Below are 19,949 nucleotides of genomic sequence, written 5' to 3' on the forward strand. Positions count from 1 at the left end.
TGTTCCCTTACCAGGTATTTAACCTCTTTGACAACTTAAGCAATAAAACATTTAAAATCTGTCCACTCATTCGTCTGATTATGTTACAAGAAACCGTTCCAAACTACGGCAGGCAGAAATTCATGTCTGCAAGTAAACAGAGGTGTATTTTGTTATGCTGTACAGGGATTAACTCTTTGAAAATACTCCTCAGAATTTTATTATTCCTGAGGCAGTTTATTTTTTATATCCTCCATGTTATTTATTCTGTTTGGAGCAAAAAGGTGTGGGGGAACTTATTATCCAATAAACTAAGGATTATTTTTTAGCATCTTAAAAGGGAGTTTATTCAATACGTAGCTTTCCTGGGAAGTGGGTACTTTGAGAGGCATTTGTCTATGCAGCTGAAAGCTTAATAATAGGAGCTTTGTTAAAAGGAACTGAACTGAGGTTTCCTTGTTTTTCAATAGATGGTGATAATTTATGTCCTGATATTTTACGTTTTTAAAATTAAATAATTTTTATTATTTTTTCTGATGCTCCTTTAAATCCTCAAACGCAGGACTTCAGAGTCCCCAGGTGTAACAGCTCACTCCAGCAGTTCTTGGGGTTTCATCTCAAAGCATCATACTGTTTGAAGCTGACGCTTCTGCTTTGTCTTTCTTCTGTAATACCTTCTTTCAGAAGCTGTGTGTTCATCAGGACATTGCACTGTACGCAGAGAGCTGTGTGTGCTTTGAAATTGGTAAATGCTAGCTACATTTCCTCAGCTGAGCTTTCTCGGGTCTCTGCTAAGAGGAATTCTGAGTAATTTAAGACTGAGGCTAAAATGAAACTGTAAAATAAGACTCTTGGACTTTGTCAAAGGACCGAGGTAGTCACTGGCTTTTTTTTTTTTCTTTTTACAGTTACGACCATGTTCCTTCAAAACACAAACCCTTATTGTATGTTCATTTTTAAGCTAAAAAGTCCGTGTTTATCAGCTTGGACCTGTAACGCCTTGGCAGACAGTTAAAAGAAATCCTGAGCTGCTTTTGAGACACATTTTGTGCAACACGTATGATAACTATTGCAGCAAAGTGTGTAATTGGTGCTCAGTGCATTCTACACGCTTGTATATTGTCGAGCCTTAAACGCCAGCGTTTGCAGGGCTGCCCCCCACGCTAAGCACAGCCCACAGAACCCATTGCACCCAGCCAAGCTGCAGTCATGCAAGTTGAAAAACTAAGTATCTGTAAGGGGTGAAATTAGAGAGCCGCTCCTCCTCACTCTCAAAGTGGCATGTGTCACGCCTACCTCATCCAAAGAGCTTTCAACAGCCGATCGGCCTCCTAAGACACCCCTCCTTTTTTCCAGCAGCGTGGATGGTTATCAGTGAAAAGTGCATTAGAAAATGACACCCTGAGATGTACAGTAAATTAGAAATTTACCTTTTATACAAGCTGTGAAAAATTTGAGTGCAGTCACTATTTTGTTTCTGCTAGTATCAGTAAATTTCTACTACTGTTTTCAAATGTATGAGCTGTCAGTGCTTTGAAGCAGAAATGAATGGAACGGATTTTAAGTAATGATTTTTACTGCAATGTAAGACTAAACTTTGTAAGTAAGTAAGTAGTACTGGGTTTGGATTGAAACAATTTCTGATAACTTGAGGATGATATGACAATCGATTCGCTGCTCCCATCTTATTGTTGCATATTAATACGCAACAGTGCCAACATACTTAAGGGAATGTCTTAAAGTGTTACATACATACGTAAAGAATCCGTTTGTACCGCTGGGTGCTCCACCTCTTCTGAAAAGACTCTAATGATGTAGGTGACTTGGGTAGTATTAAACGCACCTGAACTGTTGTATGATTGAAAGCTTACTACGGAAGATTTATAAAGCTGGCTAAAGGCACTTAATGGCTAAAGAATTAGTAACACTTAGACGTGCTGATAGTTCTAACAATAAATTCACAGCCTATTTTAACAATATACGATGACAGTATGAACTGATACTGTATTTCTTTGACAGTTGCAATCCAATTAAGTAGAAAGCACTACAGATGTCTTTGTAAATATATGGAATTTAAAATCTAATAAATAGGAAAACATTAAGTAGTGACGTTGCTGCCTGATTATTTTTCATAATGATGCCCGAACAACTTTGTGTTACGGTTGTTAACATTACGGACAGTGATCTGGATGGGAAGGGTCTAAGGACTGAAGTGAGCTGATGGCACAGGGTTTCTGTTTAACGGGGGGAGATGCCTAAATAGGGGGTGTAACTGGAAAGGAGGGAGAGTATTCGCACCACTTAGTTCAGGTGCCCACGTTAGGTATTCTCTTCCCAGTTATACAAGGATCTTTGGGGATAGGTATGACCACTCTGCATCCTTTGCTTAAGGAGCCTCTTCTACTTAGTGTGGGATGTGAGCAGCTAAATTAAAAGCTGAATTCCTTAACCAAAACACCTGTTAAGGATCAGTTTCTTGATGGTGCCAGAATGGAGAAAAGCCAAGTTAGTTCCTCTGCTTTCTTGCAGAGCTCTCCCACAGAATTTCTAGTTCTAGACCCAGAGTGAAAAAGTATTCGATGCCTCTGCTGTGGAGTTGTGCTGAAGTCCCCTGAGCAACTGGGGTGGCTTTGGCTGCGGGAGCTGTAATTTCATCAGACCTGGGACAGTGCAATTTACTGCAGAAGTATCTTTCTTATTTCATTGTGTCTGAAATAATTTCTGTAACAAGTGAATATCTGCCCTTCATTCGATGTAATAGTATCCAGAATACCGCTTTGGAGAACCTGTAATGTAAGGTAGGCGTAACAGTGAAATGTAGTCCAGCTAGAGTCAAGCATTAGAAAAATTTTTACTTAATTAATTGATGCTGCTCCCATTACAAAAATAAGCATCCACAGCACATTTATTTAATGTTTAAATTACTCCATATTTTTACGTAACCTGAAAAGAAAATATTTATCCCACATACATACAGTGATGGTAAACAAGTGCATTATTTCAAACATTAAAAATAAATCTTTTAACCAAGTCTGTACAACAGATAAATAAAATTATATCTACAATACTTAAGTTGTGAAAAACAAAACAAAAATTACCCCTCAAACTCACAGTTCTCCATTGCTCCTAATACTGGCATAGATGAAGCTTATGTGTCCTATCCCCCACCACAGTGTTCACCTATACCCATTCTTCCAGCCACGCCCGCGCACTGGTGGCGGCGGTTAACCTTACAAGCACTGGCAGTAATGCACACCAAGAACAAACAGCTGAGTATCTTTCCAACAGCTTCCCCACCCCTGGCAGACTTAGTAATCTGAATCTGGGGAAAGCAAATGATTTATTTTTTCCTTTTTTATGATGAAAGACGGGTCATTCTTTAAAAGAAACTGTTCTCCACAAAAAAATAAAAAAAATTTGAAGGCATTCTTTTCATGGGTTTTTTTTGTGCTTAATGGTGGCTGCAATATGAATTCAATTTTTTAACTGGGTTAAGATCAAAAGCATGTACATGGCAGTACGCAGGGTACAAATTAGTATTCAGATTGGTTATAATCACACATAGTTGCACATATGCTTGGAAAACAATATCGTGCTCGTGTTTTTGACTGCTACCAAGGAATCAGTAGGAGAATAAAATGAAAAAACAACTGGAGGTCAAACTATCACTTGAATCAAAACCAGAAACAGGAAAAAAACCCACAAACCCACCCCCCAAAAAAACCCCCACAAAAAAATACTGTAGCTTCACTGACTAAATTGAACATGAATTAGAGCTTGTCACTGCAACACTCAAGGGTTATTTCTTTACTTTTTATGCTAAAAGAAAGAGTTTTAGTAAGAAAGATGGGCCCTGCTAAAAAGGACGGGGAAAAAGGTTCCTCCAAACAAAGAGCTCCAATCTCATTTCCTTTGTAGTTCTGAGACTCAACCATCTGCATGCAACAAGATGACCACTCGGTCCCTCCTCCTTGTGATAGCAACAGATTTATGAGCATCGTTTTAAATAGAATATGGCACCAGTTCTCTAATGAGACCTCATCCAAGGTCACCTACAAATTCAGAGAGGTTCAAAGATCACCATTCTCCTGTTCTCCTGTTTCCTTAAGATCTGATGGGCTCTCATCTGACTGAAAAAGGTTGGAGGTCTTCCCAAAATTCTCTATCTCGAACTGAGTCTCTGAAAATTATTAATCTGTTTGTTCATTGGGATTGTACAGAGAAGTGCACATAGTTAAAGGAATTAGTGGAAAATTTATGAAAAGGCAAACAATTTTAGGGAAAAAAAATCAAATGTTCGTTATAAAAAGATGCACCTCAGGATTTATCATATTTGCTGAAAACAAATTTCTAAAAAAAACCCCATAAAATATTATGTAAACTTGTGTATAATCTTAAATCACTGAATTGGTAATGACTTTTTATTTCCATGTATAAAGGGTTTCATACAAACATGTACTACCTCCACCCAAAATACTTGTTTTTAAACCAGAAATTACCATTTTGTTCAGAAAAATGCCCTGGTTTACCCAGAACTTCATGGTTCACGTCAGCTAAAGGTGACCACTGATGAAGGATCACACATTTGTTCCTTGATGAGAATGATGACAGCACGTGTTAGGTCTAGGCAGTGCTCTAGTAACATCCACTCCTCACTCGGCTGACGCAAGGTAACGTTAGTTCCATGATATGCACATGACATCGCTAAACCATTTCACTTCGCTTCTTCATGTCACGTTTAAACAGATATGTAAACAGAACCATACATCCAGTAGAAAAGACTCAGTTTCACATGCAATGCTGTACAGTGCATTCTTGTTTCTCAGATTATTTGAGACACAAAATATGTACATGTGCACTATATACATTTTTCACACACTTAATTCACGTCTCCCTATACCTCCAGTCGAGAATTTTTGTTCAGGCAGACAAAGTAAACCTGAAGAAAGTCCCCATGACTCTTTTCAAGTCAATGCCTTGACTGATCTTGCATTGCTGAGAAGAGGAGTAGTCCAGAAAAAAATCCAGCTATGCACAGCAACCTTTTCAGCAGAGTTGAGTTATCTTTAGGAACCACAATCTGTGCTAGATCATTAGTGATCTGAGAAATTTCATGTGCCACACACACAAATATAAAAGTGCTGACAAGAACATTAAACACTGGATATCCAGGAATGAGCACCAAGATCCCCTTTGTGTCTGCTGCCAGCCAAATGTGGTATTGGCAAATGAAAAGCTAGGAGAAAAAAGAGTGCATTTAATAATAATTATATACAAATCACTTAGATAAAAACATTACTGACACACTGTACTTTTGCTTATGTCAGGCATTTATGATTAAATAACATACTTTGAGAAGCTGTTTTTCCTTGCTATAAGACAAAACTATTAGTCTGCTACAGAACACAGTAAAAAGGGTTCTCTTAGCCCTTAACCAAATATGGCAGAGGGGACCATCCTTTACGTCATGTCAGAACAGAAGAGGAAAACGCCTCCGCTCAGTTACTGTAGTTCTGGTGAGGGACCAAACTATGATGCCTGCACATGCTTCAACTGATCTGAACTGTGTCTGGAGCTGATCAGCACCTTGAAATTCACCAGAAATCAGAACGGTGAAAACATGATTCCCTAAAAATGTTCAAAATCATGTACTAGATACACACGGTATTACAACAAGTTTCTCCTATCAGTTTCTTTCCCTTTCAAAAATATTTTAATACAATGAAATTAAACATTTAATATTACTAAACAGCAAGTAAAATGGAAAGCAAGAGAATTCCTGTTGTTTCAAAATGTACACTCAAAAGAACAAGCTAACGTGCACTAAGAAGGGGTTTGTTTGTAAAGTGACATTTGTTTATTCATGCAGAAAAGCTTTGTAGGGCAATCACATTTGTAAGTCTACTTGTACTAGTCAGTATAGTTCATGCTGATTCTTAACTGGCTTAAATTTTTATCTTCCTACGCACACACACCACAGCTTACTCCAGCATTAAATGCCCACTCTCACAACCCTAAACCTCCCCCCGGCCAAACAGCGTAAGTGAGACTGCTATTTCAGCTGTGATTTTTACGTGTAGACAGAAGCTACAATGCTACGAGAGGGCAAACACAACAGCATGGTATAATAAGCCAATAAATTTTTTCACTATTTATGTGTTATACTACATAAAACCACCTTACACTTCTGGGTTTCAATTCACTGTACTTCAGACCATTCCACTTACCTCTAGGGAAATTTTGCCAAACCAGGCAAAGAACGAGCTATACACAGATCGGACATATCCAGGAATGTTCCTGATGAGGATGAAAGCTAAAATCTTTTTAAAAAAAAAAAAAAAAGTGACTGTGGAAGACAAGTAGATTACACACACACACACCCCAAAAAAAAGGTTTATTCATTTTCACTGTCTTAAGTGCATCATGCATCAATTTTTCTTTAAAAGCTAATAAATATATAAACCCGACAAAAATCCACACAGTTTATACTTAACAAAATAGGTCTTGAAATTGCAAATCTCTTACACACATTCTTATAGCACAGCACATCACATTTAAAACTTCGGCGGAATCATGGCCTTGACGTTGATAGATGTTACTGTACACTTCCCAGGCACGGTCACAAAACGTTACACTGTGCCAGCCTAAAATGAAGGTGGCCACAAATCTGAGTTAACCCTCAATTTTTGAAGAAAGGGTGTCAAGACGGACAAATTCATATTAAAAAATTAAGTCTCACAAGCTGCCCCTCAAGAAAGCAGAACAAACTATTAAATAAACTGGAACAGAGAGGGAACAGAATCAGACAGCTAAGTTACAGTGGGGCAGGGGACACAGCAAGCGGCAAAATCTAAATTTACGAAAACTGCATGCATGCCCCTGTGGCCCACCTCTCCTTTGTCTGTAAGTAAGTGACTACAGGGTCCTATAGGTTGCTTGCTACACTAACACCTCCCAAACACTCATGCTTCCCTGCAGCTTTCTTCAAAATCAAAAGCATAATCACAGTATGTGATTTTGGTGCTTAAAGGCAATGAAAACCAGCAAGCATTGTAGTTAAACCCTTCTTCATTTTCAAGACATGAGAATGCAGCTCAACATCTGACATTCCATGCTGAAGCAAAAATGTATGTAAAACCAAACTTTAAAAAAGCCCAAACAAGACAGACTAGATTGTCACCACAGAAACCAAAGGATGTAGTTCATTACACTCTGTCTTGTTCTTACAGCTACTAGCCCAAACAAGACAGACTAGATTGTACCACTGTAAGGAAAAGGACTATAATTATAGTTACCTGCACCACAGAAACCGAAGGATGTAGTTCATTACAGTCTGTCTTGTTCTTACAGCTACTAGCCCAAACAAGACAGACTAGATTGTACCACTGTAAGGAAAAGGACTATAATTATAGTTACCTGCACCACAGAAACCGAAGGATGTAGTTCATTACAGTCTGTCTTGTTCTTACAGCTACTAGCCCAAACAGAGTAGGTCTAAAAGATACAAAGATCAGTCTCTGTAGCAATTAATGTAACATTTAAGAATGAACCGTGAGGTAAGCTATTTTGAAGTGCTTCAGCAGTAGTTCACTGCTGCTTCACTAAGACGTGGGACAGTAACAGAAAAACCTACAGGGTGCTTAGTTTTGTCTTTCAAATTCTTCTTTGCATACTCTTAAGATACAGGCATACTACTGACAATTTTTTTCATCACAAACAGACAAGCAATCAAGAGTGAAAAGCAGCATTATCCACCATATTATTTTTATGATTCAATTTCTTATAACCTTTCCAATGAACGGAAAGAACAATGATGTTGTAAATATTTTAGTGTACTAAATATTTTAGTGAGTAGACAGATAGCAGGCTGTGCATACAAACACAGCTGAAATATCTCCATACCAAGATTTGATTTTTTAAATCAATATATTTTCTAACCAAGAATTTCAGAAAACTTATTCTTTAGAAATTTACAAATTACACTAGTCATACTAGGTACGTACCAAAAAGGATACAATTGAAATAAATAATAAAACATTTGAAACTCTGTTGGAGAAAAGAGGATCTCCCTTTCCTTCTGATATCATCTGATGTTTCTGCAACGCCAGATAAATAAAAGCAAACAGCATCCCATGAAAAACCACCTGTACAAGACAAACAGAATGCAATGAATATTTCACGGCTTTTACAAGTACTTCAGGTACAAACTCTTAACAGTAATGCTACGGATAAACTAAAATATCAAAGCTTAGGTTTCAGAAGGTCCTTTCCCAGATTTACTGAAGCAAACAAAAGCAGACTTTCTACACTAGGTTGTTGTAAGATGCATTTTTAACTTTAACTCTAACTAACACAAATAAATTACTCTTACTAATGCTTCACAGAACATTAAAAATATTACAATGAAATTTCAAGAAGCTTTGAAGAACCTACTATCCCCTCTCCAATCTATGCCAGCACTGAAAAGGTCTTTCTCTGAGGAAAAAACATGAATCTCTGGTCTTTTAAGTTGGCAAGTGAAAACACTCAAGAAGTACTACAAGTGTTTCCCTCTCTCACAGACACAATTCTTCAACCGTGTTCTATGATCTATGCCAAGTTCTCATTAGCTAGCAATGCTAGTGATGCTGTTTCAGGCCCGTGCGGTGCTTGCCTTCTGTATTTATTTTGAGACTTCCTCTTTAGCAGCATCACAAAATACACTGTTCACAAGCAACAAAGCTTTGAGTCTGAAGTCGCAACACAGTGGGAGCAGCCCAGGATGAGACAACTGTGTGCTCTGTGAATTTCAGATATCCAAGACCGCCAGAGGGAGAAGTGTGCAAATGCTCCCCTTAAGGGTAAGGTTGCCATGTAAGGGCTCCCATCTTAGAACATCCACTTACCTTACCAAGGCAGCAAAAAAAGAAAAAAGACCAGCGTCTCCCTGTTATATTAGCCCACGTAGGAGGGTTGGTAACTGGGAAAAAGGCACTTTCCCACTGGAAAACCATTTAAAAATATGGTCAAGGATAGCCTGGTTCAGCCATCAAGACCCTGATTTTACAGACATTTGCAGAAGTAAGGTGGATGCAGCTTAGTCTTCTGTTGAACAATCCACTGGGACAAACTCCTGCTTTCTCTGGAGAAAAGGAAAACAAGGCTCCCACCCTCCCAAATTAAAAAAATACACTTAAAAGACCAATAAGAAATTATGGAAATGTTACATACGTAGCGATCCAGCTTCCACCTAAACCACCATTCATAAACATTGCCATTCAGTTCAAAACACTTGGACAGTGGCCAAAAAGAAAATATCTTCTCAAATGCACCCTGTAAAAAATAAACACAGCAAAGGCATTAACACTGATGTCATCTATACTTACTAAACTTAAATCAATATGCTCTCAATACTATCACATGCTCACTAGCTAAGTGCCATTACCAAAATAACAGGCTTCCTTAAGAAGGCACACCCCTCCAAAAGAAAAAAAACCAACCCAAAATGCTGCTTCAGATGAAACAGGGTTGCAGTTCTTTTTCCCATAAAGGTACTGGCACGCCTTCCATTTCGTATTGCCTGACTGAAAGGAGAGATTGACTAACGTGTTGGGGTAACAAATGCATACTCCTCGGAAGACAACAGTTCAACAGGCTTAAAACCAATGAGGGATTAAAACCACACAACCTGCCTGTAAAATCCTAGAGTGACAAACTCTGCCCTTTCTTCTGTCATCTATAATTACAGCGTGCAGTAAGTCACTAATTTAGCAGGAGAACCAGTCCTTTGATGAGGTACCAAAGCCAACACCAGGTCTCTAAAGAGACACAGATCTTCCTATCACCATGTCACCATATGTACCACCATATGCTAGCAAAATCCAGTAATGTTAAGCACATCAGTAACATCCCCACCCCAAACCCAAAGCATAGACCTTTGAATTTATTACATTTGTAACGGTATACTGAAAACATTCAAAGAATTGCAAACAAATGAGGAATTTGAAAAACTCTGTTTTTTCCTGCTTCCACCCCAATTCAAATATGAAAAGTAACTGAAAGGTTCCATTTTTTACCTTCTGTTTTGTGATAGAGGAACAAATATACCAGTTATGAGCACATTAAAAGGTAATACACTCTTAGAGGTATTAGGATTAAAAATAGTCAAAATTACAAACCTGAGAATAGGACAGAAAATATATACATGTCAGCAAGCAAATCAGTTTCAGCAGTAAACCAAAGTGCCATAAGCAGTTCCCTGAGGAAGAAATAAATTAATCATAATACAGTCATCAATTTTTCAACAGCAAAACCCAGGATACCTTGAATAATAATTGCCAATTATTTAGTGTAGCTATGTTTAGTAATAGATACATTCATAAATAAATACTCAAATACTACCAGCAATTTTATCACTATCTACATTTACATACTAAATTTTACTTTGAGCAATTAAACACTCACAGCAATTAACAACCTATTAATCCTAAATTAAGCCTCAAGTCTGAAACAGCGGCAGTATAACTTTAAAGACTCTGCTTTCCCAAACATTCTGTGCAGGCAGTCCTCATTCTAGGTGTATGTAAGTAAATAAATCAACCAAAACGCCCAGAAGCTTTTGTCATGTGAAATAAGTAGAGCACATATTATTACACTCTGCGGTACCAGTTGTATTCCAAAGCTCAACTGCAGGTCATTAAGGACAAGTATCTTGTTAAGAGATGCCTCAGAAACTGCTCCTCAGAGCTACTGACATTAAGCTCTACCCAAGCCTCAACACTGCAACAAGAGATCATCTCCCTCTCCATGTAGATTGGCAGCTGTAAACACAGACATAAATCACTGAAAGCTGTCACTGAAAGAATTTCTGGTTTCACAGTAAACTATGGCTCTAAAGTACACCATAGTCATCTCTCTGTATCTGGAACAGAAGTACCTTTGTAGAAAAAAACTATATATATTTGAGGTATTTGCCCTCCAAGCATCTGGTAAAACTACCCTCTAATTACACCTTTGCAGCACCTACTCCTAGCATGCATTTGGTGTACTCCACTGTTGTATCTGCAGACTGAGGAGATTAGTCCATCAACAGGGAAGGATGATCTAAGACTCTTAAGGTTTTACTTCTAATTTAAGTTAAACAATAAGCATTTACCACGATGACGGCTTTTCAGTGAACTGCAGCGCATAAAATAAACTGGCATTTCACTTCAATTTTTATTTAAAACATCACAAGACATACTTCTGATAGTTCACTTACTCTAAGCCGCTAAGATAACAAACCCCATGTTCTTATTTGGCAGGATACTGCAAGAAGTGGTGCTCAAGATGTATGAGATATTGGCAGCACCAAATGGCAAAGTCTAAACGCTCACTGTTTATGCTGTACCCATCAGGGCCCTACAGCAGCAATCTCAGCTAACACAGATAGCGCAACCCATGGGTTTTGTTTGAATTCAATAATATCACAACTCTTGAAAAAACATATTTCTGATGGTCCAAACCTATTAAAAAGTATTCTAACATGACTGTAACCAGAGACGGAGTTTAGTTATCAGCTACTACATTTTTCAACGGACATAAAATTTATCTGTGACGAACTGTATTTCTGCGAACAGCTGTTTAGCATATTTTGACTATGTTACAGAGAGACTTGAGATGTACTAACAATACCATCTGCTGTACGGTTATCATTGTAGTAACATGCAAATGTTTTATAGCAGAAAGAAGAGAAAAATCTTACCATTTGCTTTCTTCTGGACTATCTGAGGCCAAATAGCTAAAGTGGCATAAATTATCATAAACCAGACAGTGACTAATGGCACAAAGTAGTAGAACTGGTAAGGTCGGTCCATCACTATGCACAGTACCACAACCAAGAAATTGAGACGAAATAAAACCTGGAGGGTGTCAGAGGAAAGAAGGCAGGGGATATATAAACTGGGAGGCAAGGCTGAGAGAGACGAGGGACATGTTTCTTTACCACTATACAAAAATATCTATATATTTTACATCTCATACACTGACTATACTACAGTTGAAAGGCAGGTAAGTATCTCAGAGAACATCGACAATGCAGTATTAGACTGCAGGCTGATTATGTAGTACCAGACCTGTCCTATGCTGGCCTACTTGGGTAGAGATAGCAACGAAAATAGGGTGAAACAGACCTGACTACTCCCCAGGCTGCGGACTAGTATTCGAGTTGCTGGATGCTCCTAATGCCTTTCTGTTTTCACTCCCATAGCTACCTGGGCTAGCTCAGTTAGAGCTCAGGTCACGCCATTACCAGTGCTGCAGTTAGGCTGTAGACACACGTCTAGTAAGTATGATGACCTCAGTAACATTTAACAGCAATAAAAGATACATTTCATATATTTTTTTTTTAAGCTGCTAGGGCACACACTGCAAAACCTGGGAGGGAAACCACAAAAATAGGCAAGTTTGCCAGTATTGCTACGTTGCGAAAAGTCATTTTTTTAATTAACAAACGTAGGCTCCAATACACTGTCTTTGAAAGCCTGCCTGGATCACACTGAAAATTGCTATGGCAATGAAAACTCCATTGCTATATATATTGGAAAATATTTGTCTTGGTATTTTAAAGCCTACATACTTAAATTGTTTACATTGTTGAATCATTGATATGCTATACATTGTATTAGACACATGGAACCAACGTAACAGGTCAGAGTTCATAGAAGCAATAGCTATTTTTAATGTGCAGACCTTGGTTAAGTAACTTGGTATGACGTTATTTAGGGAGTATGGATATATTATGAGTATTTTGTTATCTGAACGCATTTCTTTATAAAAACAGTAAGTAGGTATTTTTACCTGACACACTCTGTATACACCAAAGTCTCCTTTTATCCAAAAATATGAGAAGTGCCCATAACCTGTTTGGAACAGATACGCAGCAACCAGAACTCGAATGTGCATATACACAGGCAAAAACTGTTGAGAAAAAATAAAGTACCTTTTATAAATGGCCATATAAATGCTTTTGGCTCTCCTTCTTTCCCCCTATTTCATGCTTTTTCTGCATTGCAGTAAATCAGGCTTAGCTAAGAAAAGAAACATTATGCTGCATTTCCCTTACTAAATGTTTCTTACTAAGCTCTTCTGGCACCCTACCCTCGCCGCTATTAAAATTCATTTCTTCTATTTATTGTTCTACACTTCCCATATTGTATTACCACTTAAGAGAGACTTAAGAAGGGCTCTTTGAAAGCTTATGTTCAGCAGTTTCAAGTTCAAACATAAAAAAAGAAGTGTTGCTAGCAATTAAAAAAGGATTAACCTAATATTCTACACAGAGGAAACAAGTCTATTTTTTTCACTGTAATGATAATGTAATGCATAAAATGCTCTTAACCAATGAAATCTACACTTGGAGAGAAAAACTGATTCTGCAGTTTTTGTACAGGTAGAGTAGCATTAGTTATTTATTCTACTCCACTAAAATACACATTTGCACTATCTTTCTTTTGAAGTATCGTACCCAAATTGCATTCCCACTTAAAAAGAATTAAAATTACTTACAGTGCTTGCTCCAGAGATATGATAAATCAAAATAACAAGTTGCATCCAGCCCTTCCATTCATCAGTCTGTTCTCTATTTAACACTTTAGTCTAATATAAAACAAAACAAGAGTGTTGCTATCCCAGAAAGCACAACGAACATCTACAAAATGAGGAGAAAAAGTTCAAAACAATAAACCACTTCACAGGTAAATAGGTCTCAATTGTAAAAGCCTTCTGTCTAGCAGACACAGGTCAATCAGATTTTAATGCGACCTACACTCTCTTGTATCTGAGCTATGCTCACTTCCAGTTTGAGTGAGTGACAATGGCTAACTGTGCTCATACCCACATGCCTTCAGAAAGCTTTTGCACCTAATTCCATGCAAAAGTTATATACCTTGTGAGTGCATTTTCTGCAGATGAGTTATGCTGACTTTGACAATTTAACTTTCAATATTTAGCAATTAGTTATTTACACTCAAACTGGGAAACAACGTTATAAGCCAGATGTCAACACGATCTTTACCTCTTTGGTATTTTCGGTATAAAATACCCCCAAAACCAAGATATAGATGATTGGTACGAAGAAAGATGAATGTGTATAAAATTTATTTTCCTTCATGAAAAGATTTGCTCTGTCACATAGATAAAAATAGGTCATTATTAGACCAAGTTTGCAGAAGGAGTGTAACAGCATCTCTAAAGTAGAAACGTTAGGAGTGCTGACGGCAGGTTTCTTCTCCTCTCCACTTTCCAAATCAGTACATGATTTGTTCTTCCGATAATTATTCCGATGAATTAAACTGATAATTAAATATCCAATAACGGACAAAGTAAAGAAACAGAAAGCTAACTTCTGTATCAGAGTGAGAGGAGGCTGAGGCTGGCAGCAGGAGCCATCAATGGGCTTCATTATCTTATTGCAGTAGACATTCATAAGAATCATCGCATTCTGTCAAAGAAAGAAGCAGTTCTGTCAACCTCTAATAAAAAAGCTAACATTCTCATCTTAAGAATTTTTTTCTAGATCATGCATTGATGTGAAACATATGCAATTCTCCCTTATTACACAGATAAAATGTCACAGTACCCCCATATACCTAGCTGCATTCAATGGTACAGTCAAAATACCTCTTCCTTGAGCTTCCCAAGGCAAGCAAAAAGACATAATCCTAAACCTTACAACAGAAGGGTTCTCTCTATAGGCTGTAAAAGGAGCTATAAAGAGCTAAATGGACTATAAATGAAAAACAGCTCACAAACTTGGGTCCTAAAAGGGGCACAGTAATGAAAGTCTCTAAAACACGACAGTGAGACTGAAACCTGTGGTGAGATGATACATAGTTCATCCAGAACTTGAAAGCATCTGAAACCTGCAAAGGAGTGGAACTAAAAGTGAACAGCAGGAGAGCTCAGTCATAAGAAGGCCGAACTGACAAAGCTCAGAGGGGCTCCTTGCATGCATATATACATTGGTGTTCAAGACAAAATAAGAAATAAAGTCAGCGGCACACCATGAAATCAGGAAGGTATATATTGTGTGCTTTCTTACCCTTTTCATACTCCTTACTAAACAAAACTATATGGGCACACAGGGGAAAAAATCTAAGACTTATTTCTTAGTACTGCTTTACAAATTATCACCCTAACTCATTCATGCAGATGAAGGCACTGACTGCATTTGGGATCTAAAAGATCTACCAGATTAACAGCTATTCTAAAATAGCTACATACTAATGTGCTTGCTATTTTGTTTTTTAAACATCCTATATAACTGGCTGCCCTTCCACCTGTTGGGATCTTCTGTACAAAATCTCCTGAAGAACGTGCAGATCCCCATTACATTCTTATTGTCTGCTGTTTCAGCACAATCAATCACTATAAAATCTTGGTTTACTATTATTATTTTTGAATATTGACCAGTGATAAAAGCACTTACTGTGTCTCTGCTTGATTCAGGGAGATGTAGGCCATCTGCAGATTTCATGATAGTTTCTTGTGCTATCAGTTTTGATACACTGAAGACTTTAACTTTAGCTTTGGAATTTCGGGAGCTGCTGTTCAGAATACGAACAGCTGCTTCATTATAAGCATCTATTTTCTCATTAGTGATCATTTTTCGACTTTCACTCAGCAGATCTTCGTAAACAGGATCTGAATTTGAAAGGACAAAGAATGAGCACGTTTGTTTGGCTCGAGTTGTGCAGACTGCTTTCATTTAGGTAGTCACAAATGGTGAGATGGTTAATAGTACAGAAAAAACGTACAGGAAAGAATGAGTGGCTGTTACAGTAACTATAGTAGTAACTAGAATTGTTTATGATGAAATGTCCCAGTCACGTGTATGTACTTATAGATTAGGAAGCTTTGGCCAGACATGAATGCCTGTTTAATTTCCCCAAACCCATGACAAGCATTATAATGCTGGAGTGCAGAGCTGCTTATGCCTTCTCTCAGTAATGGAATGGCCCAAGGAAAGATTCCAAAGCCAAGGGGCAGAAGACAGGCAGAAAACTAGGCACGTGGGGGTATGTATGTGTAATCTTTCGAACCCTCTAGTTACTGAAGAATAAACCAGCTTCTCATTTCTCTAAGTTATAGTCCATAACTCCATAAGTCCATATTCTACTTGCTCCTGTTGATTCCAGTTTAATTGATGAAGAAACCCAGTTTTTCTGAAGAATGGAACACCACTTAATTGCTTGCAGGCTTCAGAAATTGTGTAGAGCTTAACACAAAGCTACGTGGGGTTCTAGATCAAAAAGTCAGCTGGAGATCAGTAAGTGGCTATGAAAAGCTGCTGACGTTCATAACTCTGGTGAAACACTCTGCAAGCTGTAAGTTGATTCACTTTAGCCCATGCCTACTTTTAGGCAATCAATGTTTAGACAACTCTATGTGTACAGACTGCTTCTCCTCTTATCTGTTCCACTGAAGAGCTCAGAGATTACTTAAATGGACTGGATCTTTATCAACAGAATGGTGAGACATGTCTGACAGCTTCTGTTATAGATAAACATGGTTTTGAAAGAAATGCAAGACGATTAATCTGTTGATTCAGGTTAACCTCTAGAACCATCTTTGATAGGATGGGATGTGGTCATAGGTATACAACTGGGTATATTTCTATCAGGGCTCAAAATCTGCCTGTATTTCTAACTGAGGTGATGATACTCTAAAATGTTATGTTCTATGGCAGATAAACAAGGAGTACTTTCTAACTAAGAGGTCATTGTTCAGTGTCAGGGACATACTTCAGCTTTACTGAAGAATAGCAAAAGAATGGAAGCTTGACGTCATAATAAATATCCCACAGACTCGTGAACCATGATTTCTGGCTCCTGATCTTAACTTACTAGTTAAGATTCATTCTTGAAACTTCAATTCTCCATATTCTCTAGAATGTGTCTATTCATTCTAGACACACAGAGAGGATACACTTGTTGAACCTCTCCAATTGCTTACATAATCTGAAAATTTAATAGAACACAAACATGGGAATACAGCTGTTCTATGCGCTTGTGTTCTTGACTCCCAGGAGGCATGTATGGAGCACAGCACAGAGAGAATAGACCTGGAAAATCAAGTCTGAGAGTAAGCGAACAAAGAATTAAGAGTTCAGAAGGCAGAAGATTTTCCTGAGAGAGCCTTAAAATCTCCGTCTCTAGTAACGGCTAGTTACCTACCAGCTAGTTCAGACTGCAAGAAAAGCCAGCTTTTAATTCAGCTAACATCCCTACTACTCTAAAAGTAAGCAGTATGGACTAAATTTTCCATGAGTCACAAGATAATGATTCAACACACGATGACAATACAAAGTGTTACTTACTGGTCACTGTACCTACCTTGTAAGACCCAATAAACATCACTACTTTTTGCTAATTTTTCCAGAAGAGGTGCAATTGAAGTGATGTTGATTTTATATTGTGTGAGGGCTTCATTGCTGCCATTGTGAATTTTGATAGACCACTGGAGAAATAAAGAGATTAGGAACCCATATGTCGGAGGACTCTTAGTTAACTGATTCCCTTGCTCTGTTAGAAGCTAGTTTTCATTGTTTCTATAAAGCTAGATTATTTCTTCAGTCTTTGCTTATAAAGTGCAAAAAATTTCTGTTGGACAAGCAGCTGTCTAGACAGATAATGACATTCAAACAGACCATTTTATGTGGAATATATAATACTCAACTTAATGTATATTTTATTTTTCATAAATTAAACGATGCAAGCCCTTGTCTTTGAATGATGATGAAGAGGCAAACCAGTCACATCATATAAAACACAAGGCCAATTTGATCGATTTTACTCCAGGAAAACTGACCACGGCAAGAGATGTGTGCAAGAAAAACTTGATGGCGGCATCAAGTTCCAATATTTCCACTGGTTTTGCAGATATCCATGAAGGAAAAAAAAAGAAAAAGAGCCATTTTGATTTCTGATTTCATCTTCTACATAAAATGATTGGGAGAATGCTATAGCCACTGAAGAATTTCTCCGAACTTCGGAAATGAATTTCCCACACTGTAGGGAACACAGATTTAGCTTTTTTTAAAAGTATTGCTGTATCTGTACTGACTTAGTCAAAATCTGAAAAAACCAAAACAAACCAAATTTACCCTGAATGTAGAGAACTCTATAGTTACTTCTAAATATCTACATAAAATTTTTCAGATAAGCCACGAACACAGATTAATCCACTTCCTGTGAATATTATCAAATATAAATGAATACTTCATGAAACCAAATAACATGCAGCTGCTCTGAGAACTCTGGAAAAAAACCAACAGTGCTTCCCAATAGGTAAATCTTTACTTGTGAAATACCTACACTATTTAAACAGACATTTTAAGAAGCATATTATATTCAACAGGAAGTCAGGAACTAAGAAGCAGAGCACTGTAGTAACATTCTCAGAACATCTCCTTTTCCCAGAATAAGAAAGCAATTGAGCTTTGTAGTGGCTGGAGCTTCTCCAGCTTGTAAGACTTTACTTCTTTTTATAAACTGTTACACAGCTGACTTCTTAAGACAGACACGTCCGGATCAAAGCAGCATGACCAAACCGAGAGCTAAGTTAAATATACAACTAAGTTTCAAAATACTGACAAGTCCAAGGGCACACACCAGTTTAACCTAGCAGCAAGTTACCGCACTAGTGCTAGCTAGCTATGGTTATGTTGCTGATGCATCAGATTTAAGCCCTTTATTTGTCTGCAAGTCCCCTAAAAGAGGGCATGTTTATCTTTGGCCAACGCTAGGTATCACTATTAACGTTTTGTGTAAATATATCTGTGTACAAGCTATGGCTAATGTACATATACAAGTAAAAGGAATTATTTAGTTGAGTCCTGTAGTTTTACAACCTGACCTTCTGCGTGCCAGAACAGCATATATAATGGCATCTTCTGTGTGAAATACAATGACCCAAGCTAGGAAGATATGCTAGATTCTCAGACTGCACAGAGATACTCTAGGCTTACTAAGATTCCTAAAGTGCAAATATTTATGCAGATCTTGGAGGAAGAGAGTTTAGGGGGTTCACTTGCTAGGAAACAGAATCTCTGATACCTTAGGAAATGTGGAGGGGGTCTGCATACACATATGACCTTCCCCTAAAACTGTGGGAATTCACCCTAGACTGGCATGCCCAGAAGCTTCCAGATTGGTAGAATGCCTGAACTGCCTCTAAACCAAACCGCTTTCAAAGGATTTATTTTTAAACGGAACATGTTTTTTCCCCCCTCTATATTTGAGCTGGAATGAAATTATAATAGCTAATTCCTTTCTAATACCAGTTCCAAAACATTTGAAAGTAAGGTACATTACATGTGGAATTAATGAGATGAGCAGCTGTTCAACTCTTGACTCCCAGTACCAGCCAACCACTGGGATAGATGACTGGGGGCGGGGTAAGGGTGTTGAATTTTTCCCTAGAACTTTTAAAGAATTGGTTGACTCTTGTCAAGTACAACACGAGTATAACTGATCTCGTCTTGTGGCAAACTGATAGGTTAGGACACCTCTTCATCTTCTTGTCTGCCCTATTTTCTGCAACACCGCAGTCATCAGCAGTGGTGGAAACTTCCAAGTGAAACGAGATTCAGGAATTGCAATCTCTTTGGTTGTTGAATTACTCATGTAAAAGACAGGGTTTTGGCCATGTAAGTCTGTGCTCCAGAGAGGGCCATGCTCAAAAGCAGTATTTCGTGACTGAGAAAATCTTTATTAAAAATGCATCTCAGTTAGTACGCAAGTACTTTTATTTAACTTTTTAAATGAATAATCTGCTTTTAAAAAAGCTGATAGCTAGGATCAAGCTAATCAATCCTTATCAACCAGTACTGCTGCCAAAAAGCAAGTACTGTACATCACATAGCTGGAACAAAATAGATCTGGTATTTTAGAACTGCTTGTTATAAAAGCTAATTCACTGAGACTGGGAGTTTTTTATTAATATTTATATAA

General features: G+C 37.8%; 1 protein-coding gene across 1 annotated transcript; it reads right to left on the reverse strand.

Moving 5' to 3' along the window:
• Nucleotides 1-4,910: 4,910 nt before the first annotated feature.
• CASD1 (CAS1 domain containing 1) lies at nt 4,911-17,454 on the reverse strand (the record flags this gene model as incomplete). The annotated part of the gene is made up of 12 exons (XM_010142754.1): nt 4,911-5,215; nt 6,207-6,299; nt 7,396-7,473; nt 7,983-8,123; nt 9,190-9,291; nt 10,137-10,216; nt 11,702-11,858; nt 12,796-12,915; nt 13,504-13,593; nt 14,012-14,437; nt 15,425-15,639; nt 17,331-17,454. Coding segments are annotated over 12 exons (1,893 nt in total), but the record flags the coding sequence as incomplete, so codon positions are not given.
• Nucleotides 17,455-19,949: the final 2,495 nt, after the last annotated feature.

The sequence above is a fragment of the Buceros rhinoceros genome, unplaced genomic scaffold (assembly GCF_000710305.1).
Source record: "Buceros rhinoceros silvestris isolate BGI_N320 unplaced genomic scaffold, ASM71030v1 scaffold16650, whole genome shotgun sequence".
Classification (NCBI taxonomy): Eukaryota; Metazoa; Chordata; class Aves; order Bucerotiformes; family Bucerotidae; genus Buceros; species Buceros rhinoceros.